We start from the raw sequence: 21,839 nt of genomic DNA on the forward strand, positions 1-21,839 counted from the left end.
CATGTGAAGCCAAAGGACACTTCATTATATCTTTTAAATACATATACATCAAAAGCACTCAGAAAGAGCACATCCATTTTCCTGCTTCTCAATTCACCTCTGAAGTTCATTTCTTTTTTATTTTTATTTTTATTATTTTTTTTGAAGTTAATTTCTAAAGACTGATCATCAACAATATTTTCGGTAGCTGTATGGCATCTTTTCTCTGAAGAAATATGCAGTATGCTACTGCTCTGAGCCGCATTTACCTAACCTACTTCTAATCTTGATCTTTCTAAATTAACCAAATGGAGAAAAACCACCTCCAATTCTTTATAGGAGCAAAGAGGTCTGGTAAGTTACAAAGGGCAATAGGCAAGAATAAGTAAAGCTCTAGAGAAATTCGAGAAAGCCAGCATACGTGCAGATGTCCTTAGAGGGACGCACTAATTAATCACCAGTACTCTGTCTCTCTCTCTCTCTCTCTCTCAATGGAATTCCTGCCTGACTGCTGATCTGGGTGCAAGCTAATTTCCCCCATGGTGAATACTGCTGTTGAGATGCAGAACTCTCCACCATCTGTTACCCAGAAATAGCATAATGACAGATTATCTAATCCCTTACATTTAATAGATACAAATGGCACTCTTGTAACACCAGTTCAGTCATATCCTCATTCATGTGATCTGTCTCCGCCCCATAAAAATTGGTCCTCCCACTCTGCTGGTGATGAATCTGATCTGAAGTTTACCCCCAATCTTGCCTAAAGGTCCAGATGCTTCACCGTGAGACATTTTCCTAAAATATTTTATTCAGGAGTGGGAATACAGCTGTTATTCCAGATGCATCTGAAAAGGGGCACGCTGAACAAAAAGAAAATCTGTCTCTAGGAGACTGGCTAACCTAGTGTGCAGGGCAATGCCGCCTTGAATTAGATCAGGTTGAAAATTTCAAAAGGGAAGACAAAGGTGAAGTCAGAGCTGATCTGGGGACAGTGACAAAGGGAGAAATGCAAAAAGAAATCAGAAAGTTAAATGGTAGCAAGTAATACAATACTAACAGGAAAGCCTTTGCTGTTTTACAGATTCAGGGGTTCTAGACTGACCCAGGGTAGCACTAAACAAAAAATGGGAATCCGACATCTAGAAAAACAAGGACAGGTTCACAGAACCAAATAATTAGAAGAGCACAATCCCTAAGAAGTAGAATGGAAGAGGAAGTGAATTGTCCTATCACCGGTGACTAGTATAGAGCCAATGCAATTAGAAGGAAGTGAAAAGCCATCAGAATGTATTGAAAATAATTTCCAAAACCAGCAATTCCTCAGAAAGTGAGCATCCAGGGTCAAGAGAAAACATTATAAGAAATGCACTTGCAGATAAAGGGATACCAGGTTTCCAAGGTGGGGTGGTTTCTTGTTCATTTTGAATATACAACTCTTTGGATATAATTGAAACCATCAAATATTTAACATACTTATTAATCTAGAGGTATTGTTTATTTATTTATTTTTTAGAGGTATTGTTTAAAACATTTCAGAAACAGTAGTCCTCAAGCTAAACTCTCTATAAGTGTATGCAATATACAATGTACACCATCATCAGAGCCACTTTCTAAGATTGTTTTCTTTCAACTTATCTATCTTAAGATTTTTACACTTAACTGTTTGGGAATCTACATACAATGTTATTATCAGAAATACTTTAAGTCACAAGGATTCATTTTCATAATATTTGGATGGCTGGTTTTATTACTTGTTCTACAGGTATCTATTCATTCCTCCATAGCTTAAGTCCCTACAGACTCAGTCTCTTTTTAACTAAAGTTTTATCAGAACATAGCCACACCCACTTGTTTGCATATCGTCTGTGGCTGCAAAGCAGAGTTGAATAGTTGCAGCAAAGACCTTATGGCTTTCAAAGCAAAAAATATTTACTATCTGGTCCTTTACAGAAAAGGTTGTCACCCCTGCCTTACAGTACTGCTTAAAAAAAAAAGAGAGAGAGAGAGAGAGAACTTTAAAAGGTCACTTTCTGGGGTGCCTGGCTGACTGGCTCAGTCACAGAGCACACAGCTCTTCTTGATCTCAGGAGTGTGAGAGTTCAAGCCTCATGCTGGACATGGAACCTGTTTAAAAAAATAATAAATAAAAGGTCACTTCCTATGACATCCAGCACTTGCAGTTAGGGAGACATACTCAACAGAATAAGTATTACACTGTGGAAAAAAAAATTTTGGCTCATTTTTATGATTCTGCAATGCGATCTTCATGTACCACGGACTGAGGTTTTATCAAGCTCATTGGTGTGTTCAAAATAAACTAACTGGGGCACCTGGGTAGTGCAGTGGGTTGTGAGATCAAATCCTGTGTAAGGCTCCACACTCAGCCCAGAGTCTACTTAAGATGCTCTCTCTCTCTCCCTTTGCTTCACCACCCCGGCGGGCACACGGTAGTGCACACTCTCTCTCAAATAAATAAATCTTAAAAAAAAAAAATTAACTGAGGAAGCACTCAGTAATACATGAGCCTCTGTGAAGACTCAAAGTAGGAAGACTTCCTGTCTTCTGAGCACTGGCAGGCAGGGAAGGCCTGTGTCTGGCATTTAGAGTACTATGCTCTAGCGTACAAGACTCTAGAGCACACAAATTAGCCCCTCTCTTCCAAGGAGCACTCACAGTGCCACCACTAAGAGTAAGGAAAGCAACCAACACTGTCATCTCTGTGGCAGCAGAAGGCATGCAGTACAGTGAAAAGTCACATGGAAAACTGGACTTGCAGCACGATGAATGTTACGTCATGAAGCAGTGGTGAGCAAGAAATAAAAGACTATACTTCAATTCCGTCAGGCAAATAGTAAGTATTGTGGGCTGGTGATTACTCTGGTTGGTTTTCATTATCATTGCCACTGGCCTAGTTGTGTTACTCATCCTGGACCTAGCCTTGTTCATAAAATGAGGGAGGTAGACTTGACAGTCTTAAACATGTTTCCCTACTATAAAATCTATTTGGCTAGGGGAAAAAAATGTTCTATGTAAAGACATGAAGATACACATTCTCAATGCAAGCATTTTTCAGGAAATAGCTGATAAGGTGAGCCTGACTTCACAAGTTGAGAGATCTGTCCAGGAGATGAAGCTATCAGAGTAGACTCCTACTTCAAATCCAGCTGTCCTGGGAAAAGGTCACCCTGAGCTGATAAAGATACTGTGTTCACCCCTTCGGCAGCAGCACATGGCCTGAGAGAGCAGCCATCCATCCGCAGCACCCTCAATCACACATGCCACTGCCGAGGCAAGATTCACGGCTCTGGCGGCAACAGGCCAGTGTTATCCAATATGCATGAAATCAAAGTTTTCATCATTTCCAGTGGTCAAAGGCCAGTGAGTGATAAATCCCAGAATACTAAGATTAATGAAGGAGTCATTAAAACCCAGCATTAAATCACTTCTGTAGCCACTGCTGAGAGTGATGTCTGTAATACATTACCAGGTTGATTAGAAAGAAACAAGTTCCAATTTAGAAATGAATTACCTGGTTTTTTAAAAAACTAACTGGATGGCTGTCACAGCAATTTTGCTACTACAGAAGAGATAGTGGCTAACATATATGTTATGTCATAAACAGGAAATTATCATCTCAAAATCACAAGGAACAGAATTTGGGGGGAGGGGGGAATAATCTCCTAAAGACAGTAAGATGGAGAAGGGAGTCCTGACACTGGCCAGATTTTACTTTTTTTGAGTGCAGGTGTGTGTGTGTGTGTGTGTGTGTGGGCACACGTGATTCAAACAATCCAAACCAAAACAGGAATACTTGTTCTTGATTCCTCCCCTCTCTGCCAAGCTACTGTGAGAAAGAATGACATCTCTCCCTGAAAACAAGTCTTGAAGGATTCTCTAAGACCAGATGATATAATGCAAATTCTTATGTCTTATAATCAGATAATATTCAAAATATTTAACATATGGCACTGGCTAGTTTTTCAAACTTGTATAAACCAGCTGAGTGTAAGTTTTGTTTATAAAAACAGAAAGGTATGCAACAAAACAGCTAGAGTCATAAATGTGGTTGTATCTAGAAGGGCATTAGGATAAAATAGCAAATATCTTGAGGATATTAATTTGGATTAAAGGTTGCCAAATAATTATGCCTCAATCATCAAAACATACATCATTAGTTTCAGATGCATCAATCTACACTCCCAAAAGAAAACAACTCTAGGGCTTCTTCAATATTTAACTATCGGCTCGAGTCTTTAGTAAACCCCACAACTGGTATTTACTGAGTCCAACAAATAGATTATACTTGAATTTCTTTGGTCCCCCAAAATATTTAAAAGATATAGTTTGGCTTAGTTAGCAACAACACTTCATATAGCCAAAGAATTCCTCTTAAGGAGAAAATGAAAACAATAGTTGCCAACTAGATGAAAACCTATGAATATGATAATTACAGATAAAGTAAAAGGAAAATTAGAAGTCTAAGTTCAAAGCTCTTTCCAATGTTCTACACCTTGTTACCTCAGGTACACAATTTAACTCGAGGTCACGTCAGTGGTGAAAGGCAATAAAGCCATTAAGTCAATTGGCAGTAATAACTAAGAAATAATTATTTGGATAAAGTCTGATTCTGCAAATTCACAGACTTCAAACTAAATCTAGTGTTTATGATTAAAATCTGGGGAGGGAGGGCTACATAAGGTAAAATCCAAGGCTAGCTCTTTCGCAGAGAGCGATTTAGGCCTCACTCAGGACAATTGGCACAAAAGCCACAAGACAAGGGTCAAGAGAAAGGCCTATCATAAGAAGAGAAGTATGAACTGGGACATCCTGCTGCCAATACTAAGACTGGCCCTCACTGCATACATACAATCCATGTTCAGGCAGGCAGTAAAAAGAACTGTGCCTTGAGGCTGGACATGGGGAACTTTTCTTGGGGCTCCGAGTGTTGAACCAACAAAACAAAAATTCCTGATGCTGTCTACAGTGCATCTGCCAATGAACTAACTGGTCAGCCCCAAGATTCTGGTGAAGAACTGCATCGTGCTGAATGACAGCACACCTTACAGATAGTGGTAGGAGTCCCACTATGTACTGCCCTGGGGCTGCAAGAAGGGACACAAGCTGACTCCTGAGGAGGAAGAGATTTTAATCAAAAAACCATCAAAGAAAATTAAGAAATATGATGAAAGGAAAAAGAATGCCAGTCTTCTGGAGGAGCAGTTCCACTAAGGCAAGCTTTTTGCATGCATCACTTCAAGACCAGGCCAGTGTGGCTGAGGAGATGGCTACGAGCTGGAGGACAAGAAGCTAGAGTTCTAGCTTATTGCTCTGAAGAAAACAAAAATCCATGGCTAGACTTTAAAGCCAGTAGGAAAACCTCTCGCATCACTGCTACTACTTCTCTCACCCCTAAACACACCCCTAGTTCAAGTTCTCTTTCCTAAGAATGTTGAGAACAGGTTTAAAGAAACTTTAAATTACTAAAAAGAGACACTAAGATATTAAAGAATATTAGCAATATTGTTAGTTTTTTTTTTTTCTTCAAAAAAGGCCAGATTAGGGCCTTAGGGGAAGAGAGTAGGTAAATGACTTACCAAGGTCATGCTACATGCTGGAGGCAGACCTGGAAATAACCATTACCCCTTTAGCCCCTCCACTGCTCTGCCACTCTGTACTTATTTCTAGGCAGAGTTAATGCGACAGAAATTAGTGGAGGTAAAAGGCTAGGCTTAGGGACCAAAACTGATCTAAGAAAAAATAATTTGTAAAGTTTCTTTTATTCTCTCTTACGTATATTTATACTTATCTGAGAAGAGAGAAAAATGTTGGTTTTGGAACTTCCTGTTTCCTTCAGATTTCTTTTCATAGTGCTTATTAACACTGGCTGCACATTAGAATTACCATTCAAAATACCAATGCCAGGCCCTATGTCAGGCCAGTAAGTCTAGAATCTCTAGGGGTGCAGAACAGTATTTTTAAAAGAACAAATATGGGGGGGGGAGCGCGTGCCTGGGTGGTTCAGTAGGTTAAGGACCTGCCTTCAGTTCAGGTCATGATCTTCCAGATCCTAGGATGGAGCTCCACATACAGCTCACTGCTCAGCAGGGACTCTGCTTCTAGCCACCGCCCCCATACTTGCTGTCTCTCTCAAATAAATAAAATCTTTTTATTCAAAAGGGGGAACAAATATAGGTACCTAGATTTTATATATGGGGCAACCATTATTTTTTTCTTAAGTGCCCCAGATGGTTCTATCACACAGTTTTGAGGAAAACTGCCCAGACAGAAAAGTTCAACTAATATATTCTCTTCTTCCAAATTTCAAGGACCCATGAGTGACCTCACACAACCTAAGGCCCCCCAAATCATAAAATATGTTAAAGAACCTGGCACTCCCCAAAGAACAATAACCTAAGGTTTATGGGTAAGCACAGACCAATTTTTGGAACTGGTTCAGGAACAGCAAATTCATTCCTATTGGTTTAAGTCAGAGGAAGACAAGTGATGGTTTGTGAGAGCAACCAGAGAGAAGATTCCCCATCTTTTTCTCTTCAGAATAGAACTGCCAGTTGCCATGCAGCATTTTCTAGGCAGCTGTTATGAGCCCCCTCCAAAATGTATGCATCACTTGGGGAGGGAGAGTACCCCACCTCTCAGGGGAATAAGGAACAAATAAGCAATCGTGGCCATTATGACAAAACCAGGCCTACATACCCAGTTTATTATTAGCCTGACATTAAACACCACTTAAAAACAAAACAAAACCACCCGCCCACACAAACACACACCCCAAGACAGAAAATTACATAATGGCATCTGGAATGATCTGCTCTGACAGTGAAAGTAGAACCAGCCAAATCAGAGGTCTAGTAAAGACCAAAATGGGCATGAGGTAGCCCCAGAGAGTCATTTTCAAGTCCTCTATAGTTTACCCAAATGTTAAGATACATAATGCTTTGTTTAGAAAAAGAATTTCAAAATAATACTCTAGGTTCTTAAAGGTTGTCATTCTGCTCTGAGAAATACCAAGTCTCTATTAAGTGGAAGAGTAACTCTGTGTTCTTTTAATAAACCCAATCATCTAGAGAAGTTAGAAGAAAATGATCTTTACACAGGTTGCTTCTTAGGGTGGAAGTTCAAGAGAAGTTTTGCATATGGCTCAGAGAGGAACAAAAAAAAAAAAAAAAAAAAAGGCCCAGTAAAGACTTCCACTACCAGTCCCGTTATGGGTGATGCTCCAAAACCCAGCCAGTGGACACCACAGGAACAGGAGTGGTGTTCTTACTCCCTAGAATTCATGAGTAAATGGACCAAGACCAATGTCAGTGTGGCTGTAAGTTTAGGATAGGTAATGGCTTTAGACTTAACTGCTTTCAGAACCTCTGCAAGTAAAAGCTCCAGATGAGTCTCCACTTATAAAACTACATCAAAACCAAACTGTTTTTTGGTGGTCAACATATTTCTCTAAGAATTAGAAGACCTAATACTTTTTCACTAGATGATTATTAGCTCTAGTAAAAGCAACAAATGACCCTAAAAAAAGGCTAAGGATTTTGAAATTTCTTCTCTCCTACTCTTTGGGGAGGGCAGGGTTATTTTGGTTCTTGGCTTTGAAACACAGTTAGCTACTAGAGAGCCTTTGTGGTCAACCTTCACTCAGTGGTCTGATCTCTCCCACAGCCACAGGCTGTGCTAAGCGACAAGTGAAGGAACAGTTTCAGAGGGAGGTTTTTGAGAAAGTGGTGACAAGAATAAATGTTTTGCATAGTTGCTTCTTAAAGAAAAAAAGATTTTGCAATCAATGCCAATGTGGTTGGGTGGGGGTGGTAGTGAAGAAGAGATGGTCTAAGAACTACCATATAATTCCCCTTGCTGTTGACCTATCATGGTTTATTAATCACAGTTTTAACTCAAAAAAAGCTCACATTAAAGCAACAGTCTGCTGAGTCATAGTTGATATATAAGCAGATAGGTCAGAAATCCAAAAGGCTCCATGTAAAACCCACACTGGAAACTTGAGAGAAGACAGCGACTTTTAGCTGTTGTGAAGTTCATGCTGCTATTAAACATCTCCAATTTCTATCATACACACTGACTTCAAAGGTCCAACTATTTAGTCTCGTGGAGTTCCACTTGTTGTAAACACATTTACTGATGTCATAAAAATTCACAAGGGTGTCACCACAGAGAGGGTCATTCAGTAAACTCCACAGAATACAACTTTTCAGTAGAACTATTCAGGTGGAAAGCACAGAATACAATTTCCTAGAACACTTAAGATTAGTAGCCCTATGCTTTTCAACTACTTGATATATGTAGATAGGCAGATCACTAGCTATAACATTATATCCATATAGGTTGTTTGCTAGCACACCTCTTGCTTTGCAAGATTTTTTTTTTTTAAAGTAGGCTCCATGCCCATTGCAGGGCTTGAAGGCAGTATCCTGAGATCAAGGCCTGAGCTGAGATTGAGAGTTGGGCATTTAATTGACTGAGCCACCCAGCCATCCCAAGATGCTTTTAATAAATTACTTTTATTAAGGGATAAATTATATGTGTGCTAATCTTCTTAAAACATGAAAACTTACAAGTATCACTTGTACCTTTATGCAAGTACTTATCAATCATTACTGTGTAAACATAGTATATATCAAAAATTTAGAGGAAAAAATGGATATGTTAGCCATCATGGTAATTTAAAAAGTGAGAAAAGAGATAAATCCAATCGAAGGGCCTGGCATGGAACAATAAAAATGGTCTACAGGGGTGCCTGGGTAGCTACAGAGGTGCCTGGGTGGCTCAGTCAGTTGAGCGTCCAACTCCTGATTCCAGTTTGGGTCATGATCTTAGTGTCCTGGGATTGGACCCCACAAAAGGCTCCCTGCTCTGTGGGGAGTCTGCTTGTCTCCCTCTCCTTCTGCCCCTTCTCCACCCATTTTTTTCCTTTTAAAAAATGGACTACTACAAAACCTAAGCCACAGTACAATGAGGTATTTTGTTTTGTTTTCTAATTAACCTATGGACAACTACTACATACCAGGTATTTCCTATATCTTATTTAAACTAACACTTAGAACATTCTGAGAGGTAACAGTATTATCAGTGGGTTAGCTTAGCCAGGAGGAGTGTGAAGACTAAGCAGAGGATGAAATATAAAAACATTCAAGAAAAAAATCTTAAAAAAAGAAGCTGAATAGGGGGAAAAAAGGGTCAGAAATGTGCGAGAAAGGACAAAGAAAGGCCAGCGGGCGCCTGGCTGGCTCAGTTGGTGGAGCATGCAACTTTTGATCTCAGGGTCATGAGCTCAAGGCCACCCCCCCACCCCCGTTGGGTGTAGAGATTATTTACATAAATAATAAACTTTAGGAGACAGAAAGAGAGGGAAAGTACAAAAGCCACTAAATACGAAATTACATCAATGGTGACCAATCAAGTTTAGAGGCTTGGAGCTGATGTGAGAACTTGTCTGTTAGATCTCAGTAAATATACTGATTATTTTAAATGCATTAGTATATTTAATCCTCACAACCACCTGATGAGATGTGAGATTATTAAATCTAAGTTACATAAGAAAAATCTAAGGCCCAAGATCACACGGCTATCCAGAAGCAGAGCTGAAGTTTTACTTCACGTCTGTTCATCTCCAAAGCCTGCTTTTATCAACAGCCAGACTCCCAACAACTTGCCTTAGATTTCATGTCAACACCAAGTAGTCAATTTTCCTGTTCCTGGATTCATTTCTCAAGAAAAACCAGCACACAAAAGGAATACCTCCCACATAACAGCCATTCTATTAGCATGCTTATTAAATAATGGATAGTTTCCCTTTATTTTCCAAACTTCTGAAAAAGTTACGATTTTTTATTACTTAAAAAAAAAAAAAATCACTCAGTATGAACTGGAGCAAATCCCCTGTAAAGCAGCAACACTACTGGCAGATAGTAGATTCTACAAAAACATCATTCCTATTCACCCTACCACTTTGTACTGTGCTGGCCACAGGAAATATAAAGAGAAAGGTGCTGAGATGTGGCATAGAAAAGACACGGTATTTTTGCTTATTGGTAACCATGTCAAATGTCCCCTCTCCTTATCACATCAATTGAATTATCCAAAAGAATAAAGAAAGAATGCTTGGGGGAGGTCAGAACGGCAGACTGGGAACTTCTGTCTACATAACATCCTTTACAAGGTCCCACTGAAATGATAGAAAAGACAGATATGGACAAGAATAGAGCCCTAATGGTGCTAGAAAACAAGAAAGTGTGTTAACAGCATATCAGAAAGTTTGCACAAATCCTGAAAGACAGAAAGCAGATGGGATCCGATTGGCAGAGAATTGGCAGTGCCTCAAGGGCCTTTATTGACAAAATACAAAGCACCAGAGCGAGGAGGCTTTGTGGACATCGTGTGAGCAATTAATGAGGACCCAGTTCAAAAGAACTGGATCAGCCAAGCCTCTCTTCTGTCCTGTCCCAATGATGCCCACAAAGTTATTAAGAGCAGGAGTTTTCTGACTCTTGGCAAATACTCAAGAAGTAATCTACCAGCAAGCACAGGCATTTCTTATATCATACATTTTGTGTTCCTCAACAGTTCACATTCCACAAAGCCACCTAAAACCCCTAAAAAAAAGAGCTTGTGAAGAAAAACTGGGTTATGGGCGGACTACTTAAACCCTATGACACTTTCTAGCCCAAGCACTAGCAAACAAAACAAAACAAAACCAAAAAAAAAAAAAAACCCTAATAACAACAGGGGTACAGTTAAATCTCTACTGGGCTAAATTATACTTTGGCTTTCTCCTCCTTCTAGAGGAGCTTTGTTTCTACTAGAGACCATTTAATCAAAATATAAAATCTGACTCAGACTGTATAGCCTTCTTTATTAATCCACTGTTTAAATACTGGAGGAAGTGTCTTCACAGCTTTTTTTTTTAACTACCATAGCAGGGTGTTACTAAGGTTAACCAAGCAGAAAGCATACAGGTTCCTGAAGACACCTAAGTAGTTATGACTTATACTAAAGGAAGTCACTGCGGTAGATTTCTGAACTGCACATTCTGAGATTTTTCTAAGTCTCTATATTGCTAAAGCTCTTCCTTTAGGTGGGACACGGCTTTCCTCTTATTGATTCAGTATTTTAAAGTATCTGGGAATATTGTTTCTAAACCAACACAACTTCGACATTAAGCCAATGAGATTCCCCAGCATTACCAAGGTCACATATAGGATAATTCACAATTATAGAACAGAAGGTAGGTGATTTAACTGGGGGAGGACCTCAGATGGAGGTTGTAGTCTGTAGGAAACACAGAGGTACAGCATATGAGACTGAATCAAACAAACACATCACATTCCCTTCTTACTACACCCCAGTGAAGTACACATAAGCTCATTTCCAGCCAAGAATGCTGCCTTTGCCTTCCCAGTTTTAGTGGGGTCTGAAATTTATGAAAGAAAAGAAACAAAATAAACAGAACATTTAGTCATGGGGGATAATTCAATAGAAGAGGGTTTTTGAATTTTTAAATATTATTCTCAGAGAAAATATCATATTTGTGGACTAGGAACAGGATGCCATTAAAAACACTTGAATAAAAAATTTAAACATGAGTGCTGGAATAAAACATCTAGGGGATGCCTGAATGGCTCAGTGATTGAGCGTCTGTCTGCCTTTGGCTCAGGACAGGATCCCAGGACCCATGATCTAGTCCCACATCAGGCTCTCCACAGGCTTCTCCCTCTGTCTGTGTCACTGCCTCTCATAAATAAATAAATAAATAAATAAATAAATAAATAAATAAGGGCTGAACAAAACAAAAACAACCAATTAAAATGGATTAGATTAAGAGAACAGTCTCTGTAAATTTCATAGAAAAAAATCATTCCAGTTTTAGAACTACCAATACATTCCTTTTTTTAATAAATATTTTCTTTTTTTTTAATTTTTTTTTTTTATTTATTTATGATAGTCAGAGAGAGAGAGGGAGAGAGGCAGAGACATAGGCAGAAGGAGAAGCAGGCTCCATGCACAGGGAGCCCGATGTGGGATTCGATCCCGGGTCTCCAGGATCGCGCCCTGGGCCAAAGGCAGGCGCCAAACCGCTGCGCCACCCAGGGTTCCCTACCAATACATTCCTGATGCTTAACACAATGCTTAGTACATACCAGATATTTTATAATTACTTGATAAAATGAACTAATGAGTAAGTGAATGAGTGAATAAGAAAGTGAGAATGAATGAAAATGACTGGTGGCTGGCTGGTGAAACAAGCTGAAACATAAAGTTGAAGACAGCTCCTTATATATAGAACAAAAATGTAAAAGAGGTCTTAAAAGAATGGAAGAACATTTACAGAGATATGAAGCGTAAGATACAATACTGATAGGATTTACAGAGTCAGAGGCAAAACGGAGAGAAAGAAAATAATTGAAGAAGTAATACAAAAAAAAAAATCTCGGTTGAAAACATGAGTGTTTGGCCCATTGCATACGCAGCAAAAAAGGACACACCTAGAAACGTTTTAATAAGTTTTCAGAAAACCAAAGAGAAACAGAAAATGAGAAAATCTTCCAGAGCCAGAAAAAAAGGTTAAAAGAAATGGAAATTTAAAGGAATGGAGATAGAATTCTCATAAACACTGTTGAAGCAACTGAACAACATGTCTTCACAGTTCTTGGGAAAATCATTTATTTTGAAGCTAGAATTTCATATAGATATTATCAAGAATATAGGCAAAATGAAGACATTTTCAGACACGCAGGAATTCAGAAGTTTTACCACCCTCACATGTAAAATCAAGGTTCTTCACTTAATCAGAAGGAAATACCACAAAAAGAATGAATTGAGATACAAGTGGCAGGTGCATAAGAAGAAATACAAAATAGGGGCACCTGGGTGGTTTTGCTGGTAAAGCATCTGACTCTTGATCTCAGTGCAGATCTTGATCTCAGGGCCATGACTTCACACCCTAAGTTGGACTCCACACCCAGCATAGAGTCTACTTATTTAAAAACAACAACAACAAAATAAAAACAGAAAAAGAAGTACAATATGGAGAAAGAGACAGACATACACACATCACGAGAGAAACACACAGGGAATTAACATTTCTCTGGGGATATAATAACATAGGATTTCTTTTTCTGTAGGTTTTCGAATTATCATACTTGGTCCAACAATAACTTAGAACTGCTATGGGGTGGGGGTGGAGGGTAAATTTTTTGGGTTAAACTTACAAGCAAAGCTTAGAAGACAATTACACAAATAGGAGAAATGCAATAAATCTTGAAATCTAAAACTTTTATTTATTTGACAGAAAGAGACCTGTAGGGAGAGAGGAAAAGGGAGAGAATCTTAAGCAGACCCCCTGCTGAGTGTGGAGCCAGATGGCAGGGCAGGTTCAATCGCATGACCTCAGGACCTAAGCCAAAATTGAAAGTGGGACACTCAATGGACTAAGCCACTCAGGTGTCCCAGAAGAAAAACTTTTAAAAAGAAGGAGGAGTCCAAAAAAGGTAGCATTCTTTCTAAGCTTTCAGAGAGGAAAATACTCCAATGTTAATCAGCAACAGTAACTGAACTTTATGAAGTTCACTAATGGTAAAACTTAAATAATATAACAAATTGGAAGTTAAAGGATGAAGTAATAGTGTAACTATTCAAAAATACTCATCTTTTATATAAGTAAATAGATACAGCTTAAAGTTAAGCATTTTTAAATTAGTAGTGTTAAATTTATAAGGATAACTGTCTAAAAAGTAAAAAGTAGACATGACTAAGAAGTTAGTGTCTATGCTTCCATGAGAGTATTTGTGGGAGGCAGTGGCCCAGTCAGTGATATTAATGTCTCCATACTTTCTCAGGTGCTAAAAGAATATCTTCAGAATGTTGTAGGCAACTCTAAGTAAGAACACTAGTCCAGAAAATTGGGTTTCAAGAGGCCACTTTCTTCCTATGTTTAGCTTAAAAGTCAGATATTAGTTATGTTTTAAGATTTGAAAACTTGAGAGAGAGGAGGTTTGGCTTGATTGTGAAAGCCTTAAAGCTAGAGAGAAAACTCAAGCTAGAAAAGCTGGGGATTGTATGACACTTCTACTATGGCTGAGAAAAGCCAAAATAGGATTAGAAAAGGATTATTCTAGAAGGACTAGACCTGACTTCAAGCTTCAGTCACATGAGGAAACTTGAGGAAAATTCCTACAAACTGGAACCAAAGAAAATGAAAAGATAAGGGGCACCTGGGTGGCTCACTGGGTGAGTGAGTGCCTTCAGCTCAGGTCATGATCCCGGGATACTAGGATTGAGGCCTGCTTCTCCCTCTGCCTATGTTTCTACCTCTCTCTGTGTTTCTCATGAATAAAGAAATAAAATCTTTAAAAAAAGGAAAAGAAGAAGAAAAAAGCAGCACAAGTCTCATTCCTTGCAAGTGTGATTATCTGGTTTACATAAACATAATAAAAGGCAAGCTCTGTCTATGAAGAATCCAAAGTGACACAAAGAAAGTTCATAAGGATGGCTCTGTGGCTCCTGGATCATAGTCATTAAAACAAAGAGGTAACTAAGATGTCCCAAGTCCAAAAGATCTTTGAAAATACCTCTGGCAGCAAGGCCTCATACTTGTGTGGGCAACAAGTGAGCAGAAAGCACAAGGCAAGGCAGTAAAGCAATAGAGGGAAACATGGTTTCAAAAAGAAGGTTAGGAGAAAAAAAATCACCCCCCCCCCCCAAAATATGACACTGTACAAAAATAGGCATTTTCCAATTGTTCTTATTCTATAGTTTCATCTCTATGCCATTCTTTACTATCCAAAAACAGGTCATGTCAATGGTCTACTGGCACTGTGAAATACTTCACATAATGAGAAACACTGGGGAAATATCTTAAGCGATACTATATCTGCTGGATCTGTTATAGTTTTCCAGGGCTGGAGTGACAGACACTAAGTGTGACTGTGAGCATGTGAGGCTTAACCCTAACTCGTAATTTTTAGGCACCGCCTTATAAACGTGAACAAATTTTAACACCTTTCTCTGAAAAGGTGACATGCAGAAAGATGTGAGCAACCAGTTAATAGACTATAATATATGGGGTTTGCCAAACTGGAGCTCCAAGTAATCGGGAAGTCCAGCACAAGAAAAGGTCACTTCAAAAAAATCTCACTCTTCAAGAAAGCTCTGACAATAAAGAAAGAACGAGATTTTAATCACTGAAGCTAATTACACAGAAGACTAAATCACAAGAAGAATTATTTAAGCATCTTAAATACAATAAAAAGTAATTAACAAGAAGCGCCATCTTGACAGCTTCATGTCACAAACCAAGCCTAAAAGGTTCAGCTAATTCCCAGCCCGGGAGCCAGAGAATGAGAAACAACTCTAAGTTTGATCTTTTTATTTTTTATTTAAACTGTTTTGATTAACAGATAACAACTCTTGCCAACTCTACAGTGAAGTTAATCAAGAAAAAAATTTTAATCTATTAGAGGAATGATGAACCTCGTTTTCCTTGATTCTCCAAAGGGCAAGAGAAGAGAACAGAACACGGTCACATCACAGGTGTCTCAAAGAGATCCTATGACTCAACTCCCTCTCGCCATACCAAAAAGAAAAACAGAAGGACTAGATAGACCGAACACTATTGAGGATACAGACATTTCACATACTTTGGCATGTAAGATACATTGAGAATCTGCTCTAAAATAACTGCAAGAGACTCCATTTCATCTGCCTCTTCTTTCTCATTACCCTGTGATCAGCAGCTTGAGAAGCTCTTTCATAGCCAGAGGAGCCCAGCTGATCTCCTGAACAACAGGAAAGCCTTTAAAATGCTACACAAGCCCATATATAGGTATATAAGTCCACAGAGGATGACAGGCATAATTTGGATCGGATGACTTTGTAATTCTACATTCCTACAAGCCTGAACACTGTCTTTCAGAGAGATGATGATGCATTATAGGAGCTCTCCTAAGTGACCTTCTCTGAGCTGACCTGCACATTCTAGGATTTCAGCTGATGCCAATCAGAATGACTGAGGGCCACTCAGACACCTGTGCACTTTTGTCCCAAACTGTTGAGGCATTTGTTTCTGTCCTCATAACTATTTATACTGGTTGTGCTTGTTATTTTTAATTATGTACTTCATTAAATGGTTTATTAATAACTGAAATGAGTACTCAAAAAATGTGTTTATGAAAACAGCTGAATGCTTTTTAAAGGTTTATCAAAATGAATGGCTTTAAATGGCTGCAAAATAAATGAGGGGGGTGTAAATCACAAAAATCCAGAGTTTCATAATTAGTGTTTTTAAAGACTCATTCTAAAGAGGAAGTTATGCATTTATCAGGTTAGCAAAGAGTTGACCTACTCTGCCTACAGACCAAAAATCTGGAAATATACATACATTTTCAGGTTTAAATGAAATGAAAATATTTTAGATTTAAAAAAAATCCCTTCCTTAGCCAATGCTTTCAAATAATTAACCATTACACTCAGAAAGAAGGCTGTTAGTATACCTAGATTCTGACTATGAACTATTTGAACACTCTTATTTATTCATACAAGTCTTTTAATAGTATTATTTGGAATGATTTGCAAAAGGACAGAAAATTCAGGAGAATAAATTAAAAACAAAATCAAAGTGAGAAGAGTAAAGAGAAGCTATGATTACAAATAGAATATAAAAAGCATAATTGGTATCAAAAAGCTGATCTTCCAGAAATAGCCTATCTTTGCCAAGGACATCCCAATAACCAAACAAAAAAGGAAAACTATCCAATACAACTTCTCCAGTATTGATTACGTAACAAAATCAGGGCTCAGTAGAAATAAGTGTCCAAGGTACGGAGACATCTAAGTATTCCCTGTTATGCTTCTTAAAAGGACACTCTACAATATAATAAAAACGTATTGAAACTCCCACCACAGGCTGAATACTGAGACTGTAACAGGGAATATAAGTAACGAAAATCCCTACCTTTAGGGAGCTCATGGTCTAGTGAGAGTTTGTCTCAAAAGTATCTGTAGATCTCAATTATTTCTCCTGAATGCAGCCCAGTAGTTGCTTCACAAAGTCTAGTATAGTAGAAACAAGTCTGTAAAGAAACTCATAATGCTTCCCAGGCACCTTGCTAGGCTGGTCTAATCCAAGGAGACAATTTAAGTTATCTAGAAGAATCAATACACTGGTAAATACTTTGGTAAATCATATAAAAATAGTATTTCTTATAATCCAGTTACAAGAACTGAAAGGTAGAGAAAGGTAAGGTCAAGGTTATCATCTCTGGCATGAACCTGAAATACAGATAGTCTATGCTGTCAATTAAGACCCATCAACTTGTGTTAACTAACCAAACTGAAAAAAAAACATTGATACCTTCTCATGAAAGCTTGAGAATCTGACCATAACCTTGGCTGGAACAGAGTCACCTAACCTTTGCAGAAAGGCATACTAGCCTGAAGGAGTAATCTTCATCAAAGTCAATATCAACACAGTTGAAACTTAAGGTTTCGTGGCATGGAACATGCCCAAAACACCCTACTATGGAATTTTTAACTAGCTGTTTCAAATTGTCCTAAAGAAGAAAAATCTTATACCAGATTATATAAATTTTAAGCAGTGTGAATTTACTTTAAAAGTATATACCTCAGTGGTAACTAAATGAAATAACCTGCACTAATGGATTGTTAAATATGGGTGGAAACCATCTACAAAAATAAAGATGTGGATTTTACAGTACTGATGCAATCGTTTTTACCAGTGTATTAGATAGGAGTAGTTATTTCCTGAGATGACTCCTTTTTTGCGACAGTTAAAATTTTAATATATAGGAATACCAACTTTCCAGCTCCCCATAACAGAGTAGCACGCATCTAGCTCCTCGTGACAAAATAGTAATAATCAGTATTGCAACTTACACAGACAGAAGAATGACCAAAATATACATCCTAGTCTCTCCCATGTCAAAAATATTATCTAAGATTTGTCAAGATTCTGCTTCTAATAAAACCTGTCACTTGTGATGGTGTTAAGGTAGTGACAACAAAAGTCTGCATCAAGCTCCTCTCCATGAAGTCTCTAATGTACAGTAACGTTTACATAAATATAGGAGTGATAACCATGACCAAAAGTTATTGCCAAAATGTCATAGCGCGAATGAGCAGAAAAGGATCCTATTTGGTAGGAGAGCTTCTGAAAGGTAAATTAGCTACAAGATCTTCTGTTTCCTTTCAGAGTCACACTGTAGCTTAGAGGTATTTCTCTTAATGGCTCCACTGTACTTTCAACAAGACAACCCCTGTTTTGATGGGAAACCTATTTTTTTCTTTCCCTCTACTATGCCCCCTTAAAAAAGAAGAAAACTATCAGTTTGGTAACAAACAGCATTTAAGATTGTTAACTAGAAATGGAAACAATGACTAGAACTGCTACTGGGGACTGTTTTAATATTTATTGTGGAAGCATAGCCTAGCAGGCTACAGGCTTCTTCCTTCCCCCGTCAGAGAGAAAAACTGTTCAACAAAGTTCCCAAGAGACTTTGGAATTTAACAGGATATGGCCAGCACAGAAGAGAAAGGCCCCATGATCTACTGAAAACATATGTCTATACAAAGATAATGTCGAATGAACCCCTCCCCCCTTTTTGAGGAGTGGAGGGTGCCTATAATTGAACTTCCTAAATTAATGTGTAGATAATTTTTCTACCCAATGTTGGATAGTACCTAGGACCTGACTCTCAATAAATGGCATTATTAATAGTAATAATGCATGCTACATATTGCCAAGCTACATAGCCCAGTAAATCTTTTTTTTTTTTTTAAGATTTTATTTATTTATTCACGATAGAGAGAGAGAGAGAGTGCGCGCACGAGAGCAGGTAGACACAGAGGGAGAAGCAGGCTCCACGCAGGGAGCCCGATGCGGAACTCGATCCCGGGTCTCCAGGATCGCGCCTGGGCCAAAAAGGTAGGCGCCAAACTCCTGTGCTACCCAGGGATCCCCCACAGCCCAATAAATCTTAAACAATAATGAAAGAATATGATTAGCTAATGAATGATTATAAAATGCTTTGCAAATGCAAACTGCTATCAAGATATAATTAAGATCACTGTGTTAAGAGCAACAGGAAGCAATTCAGGAAGAAAGGAAGTAAAGACTTGATAGAGAACAACTCATAGCTATGGCTGAGCCTCTGCCAGCGGAACACTCACATTCCTCCAATGGTGACAGTGGCACATGTACGCTCTGAAAAGGCAGGCACCGTCTCTGTGGCTGGGCTGGCTGGTCTAATGTAGTCCACAGTCACATTCACCTGCAAATAAAGAATCAAAGGAGTTAAGGTTGAGAGTTTGCAACACAGCTCACTAGCAGCATCCTGTGTCTGCCGAGTTGTGAAAGACCACCTCATCCAGTTTGATTTTAACACTTTTTTTAAAAAACATCAAACAACAACAACAACAATAACCAAAAGATAGCTCAACCACAGACTGGCAGAAAATATCTGCAGAACCCTTATCTGACAGAGGGTTTTTAACCAAAATATGCAAAGTCTTAAAATTTAACAGTAAGAAAGTGAACAACCCAATTTAAAAATGGGCTGAAGACCTGAACATCTCACCAAAGACCTTGAGATGGTGATGATGCTTTCCATCATAGATCACTGGGGAAATACAAATTACAAAACTAATAAGCTACCACTACACATTAGGATTGCCTAAATCTAAAAACTGACAGCAAATGCTGGCTTGGATATGGAGCATCAAGCACTCTCATTCATTGTTAGTGTGAATACAAAATAGCATAGCTACTTTGAAAGATGGGTGGTTTCTTACAAAACTAAACATATTTTACCATGCGTTCCGATAATCACGTGCCTTGGTATTTATCCAAATGAGCTAAAACTGATGTGTAAGGTGTCCTTCAGTAGATGAACATATAAACAAACTGTGATACATCCAGATAATGGAATATTAATCAGCACTGAAAATGAGCCAATACACCATGAAAAGACACAGAGGAATCTTAAATGCATATTGCTAAGAGAAAGAAGCCAATCTGAAAAAAAGCTACATTTTGCATGGTTCCAACTATGTAACATTCTGGAAAAGGCAAAATCATAAAAACAATGAGATCAGCTATTGCCAAGAGTCAGGGGGAAGAGAATGGGATAAACAGGAAAACACAGGTGATTTTAGGGCAGTGAAACAATTCACTATATAATAATGATGGATACATGCCATTATAAATTTCTCAAAATCCAGGGAACACAGAACACAAAAATCCTATGTAAACTACAGAATTTAAATTGTGATGTATCAATGTAACTTCATCAACTATAACAAGTGTACCACTCTGGCACAGGATGGTTGTGCTTGTGTAGAGGTAGGGTTTATATGGGAGCTCTCTGTACGTTCTGTTCAATTTTGCTATGAACTAAAACTGCTCTAAAAATTTAAATAACTGATACCAAAAGAGAAAGACAAATGGCTAAACATTTAAGGTCCCATGGGTATTATACTTGATAGAAAGGAGGTTGGCAATGTTCCTGGAGGACTCCTAGATAACATTACATAAAGCAATTCTTTAACCTTTTCAGACTCCTTGGAAGATCTGTTTCTTAAAATATGAAATTACTCTACGGAAAAACTGCATGTAATTTCAGTGTACCATAACTTCTCCAGAATCAAGTTAAGAAACATCAAGAACAAGCTGACAGTCAAATGGATGCTCGGGACAGGATGCTCAGGACCGGTATCACGGTATATTAATAAAACTACAAGCTAACTGCACCCAGGACCAATACAGTTGGAGTTAGGAAGTTTTGGGGGGGGGAAAACATCAAAAACCAAAAAACCAAAGATCGAATGGACCAGAAAAACTTTAAATTCTGAATGAAGGGACGCCTGAGTGGCTCAGAGGTTAAGCGTCTGCCTTTGGCTCAGGGTGTGATCCTGGGGTCCTGGGATCGAGTCCCACGTCGGGATCCCTGTATGGAGCCTGCTTCTTCCTCTGCCTGTATCTCTGCCCCCCGCCCTGTGTCTCTCATGAATAAATAAATAAAATATTTAAAAATAAATAAATAAATTCTGAATGAAGAAAGGATATGTATACAAATAGGTTAGGAAGCTAGGAACCTAAAATGAGAAAGTTGTTTAACCCTAATATACAATATATGGATATGGACATACTGAACAATGATCTTTCTCTATGAAAACTTTTAAGAAAAAACAAGCATGTGGTATCCGTTAACAAGCATGCAGTGTCTGTTTTATAGCATTAAGGTATATGTCCAGTTTTGGTCACAGTCAAGGTTTACATATCTGCATTAAAGAAAGTACACTAGATCCTGAAGCCAACCTCATAGTGAGGGATATGATCAACTTCATTAAGTTCAGAACCTAGTTTTCTAAACACATCTTTAGTTCCCACTGATCAGCTTAAAGAAGCATATTGCATAGACATCAAAATCAGCCACAGTGCTGGTGAGCACCGTTAAAATCCTTTCAAACTGTCTGTTTCTCAAAAACTCATGTTAAAAATGAATACAGAAATTTTGAAAAGGACAGCTGCCTCAAAATTTGGACTGTCAGATCACTCATTTGAACATTCCATCTAATCATGGTTTAAAAGCAACAGGGAGCCCTATCAGAGAGAAAGCCAATTAAGGACTGAAGGTAAGGTAAATCTTTCTTACGAGAAGTACTATCATAACATAACATAACAAGACAGACAAAAAGAAAATACACAGAAGACCTCTAGAGTCAAGTGTATACACTGGAATTATTGCTAGGTCTCATCAACTTGTCTAAAGCTAGGGAGCTCGGTACATTTGAGGGATATGATCAGACGAGAG

At 38.4% G+C, this 21,839-nt stretch overlaps 1 protein-coding gene and 1 pseudogene across 1 annotated transcript in view; one reads left to right on the top strand and one right to left on the bottom strand.

The window, feature by feature from the left end:
• SND1 (staphylococcal nuclease and tudor domain containing 1) overlaps positions 1-21,839 on the bottom strand; it is a 417,294-nt gene that overhangs the window by 209,065 nt on the left and 186,390 nt on the right. The window contains exon 12 of the mRNA XM_026010782.2: positions 19,198-19,298. Within this exon, the coding sequence (XP_025866567.2) occupies positions 19,198-19,298 (101 nt within the window). The remainder of the gene's footprint in view (positions 1-19,197; positions 19,299-21,839) is intronic.
• LOC112928956 (small ribosomal subunit protein eS8 pseudogene) lies at positions 3,020-5,301 on the top strand (annotated as a pseudogene).

The sequence above is a fragment of the Vulpes vulpes genome, chromosome 7 (assembly GCF_048418805.1).
Source record: "Vulpes vulpes isolate BD-2025 chromosome 7, VulVul3, whole genome shotgun sequence".
Taxonomy (NCBI): Eukaryota; Metazoa; Chordata; class Mammalia; order Carnivora; family Canidae; genus Vulpes; species Vulpes vulpes.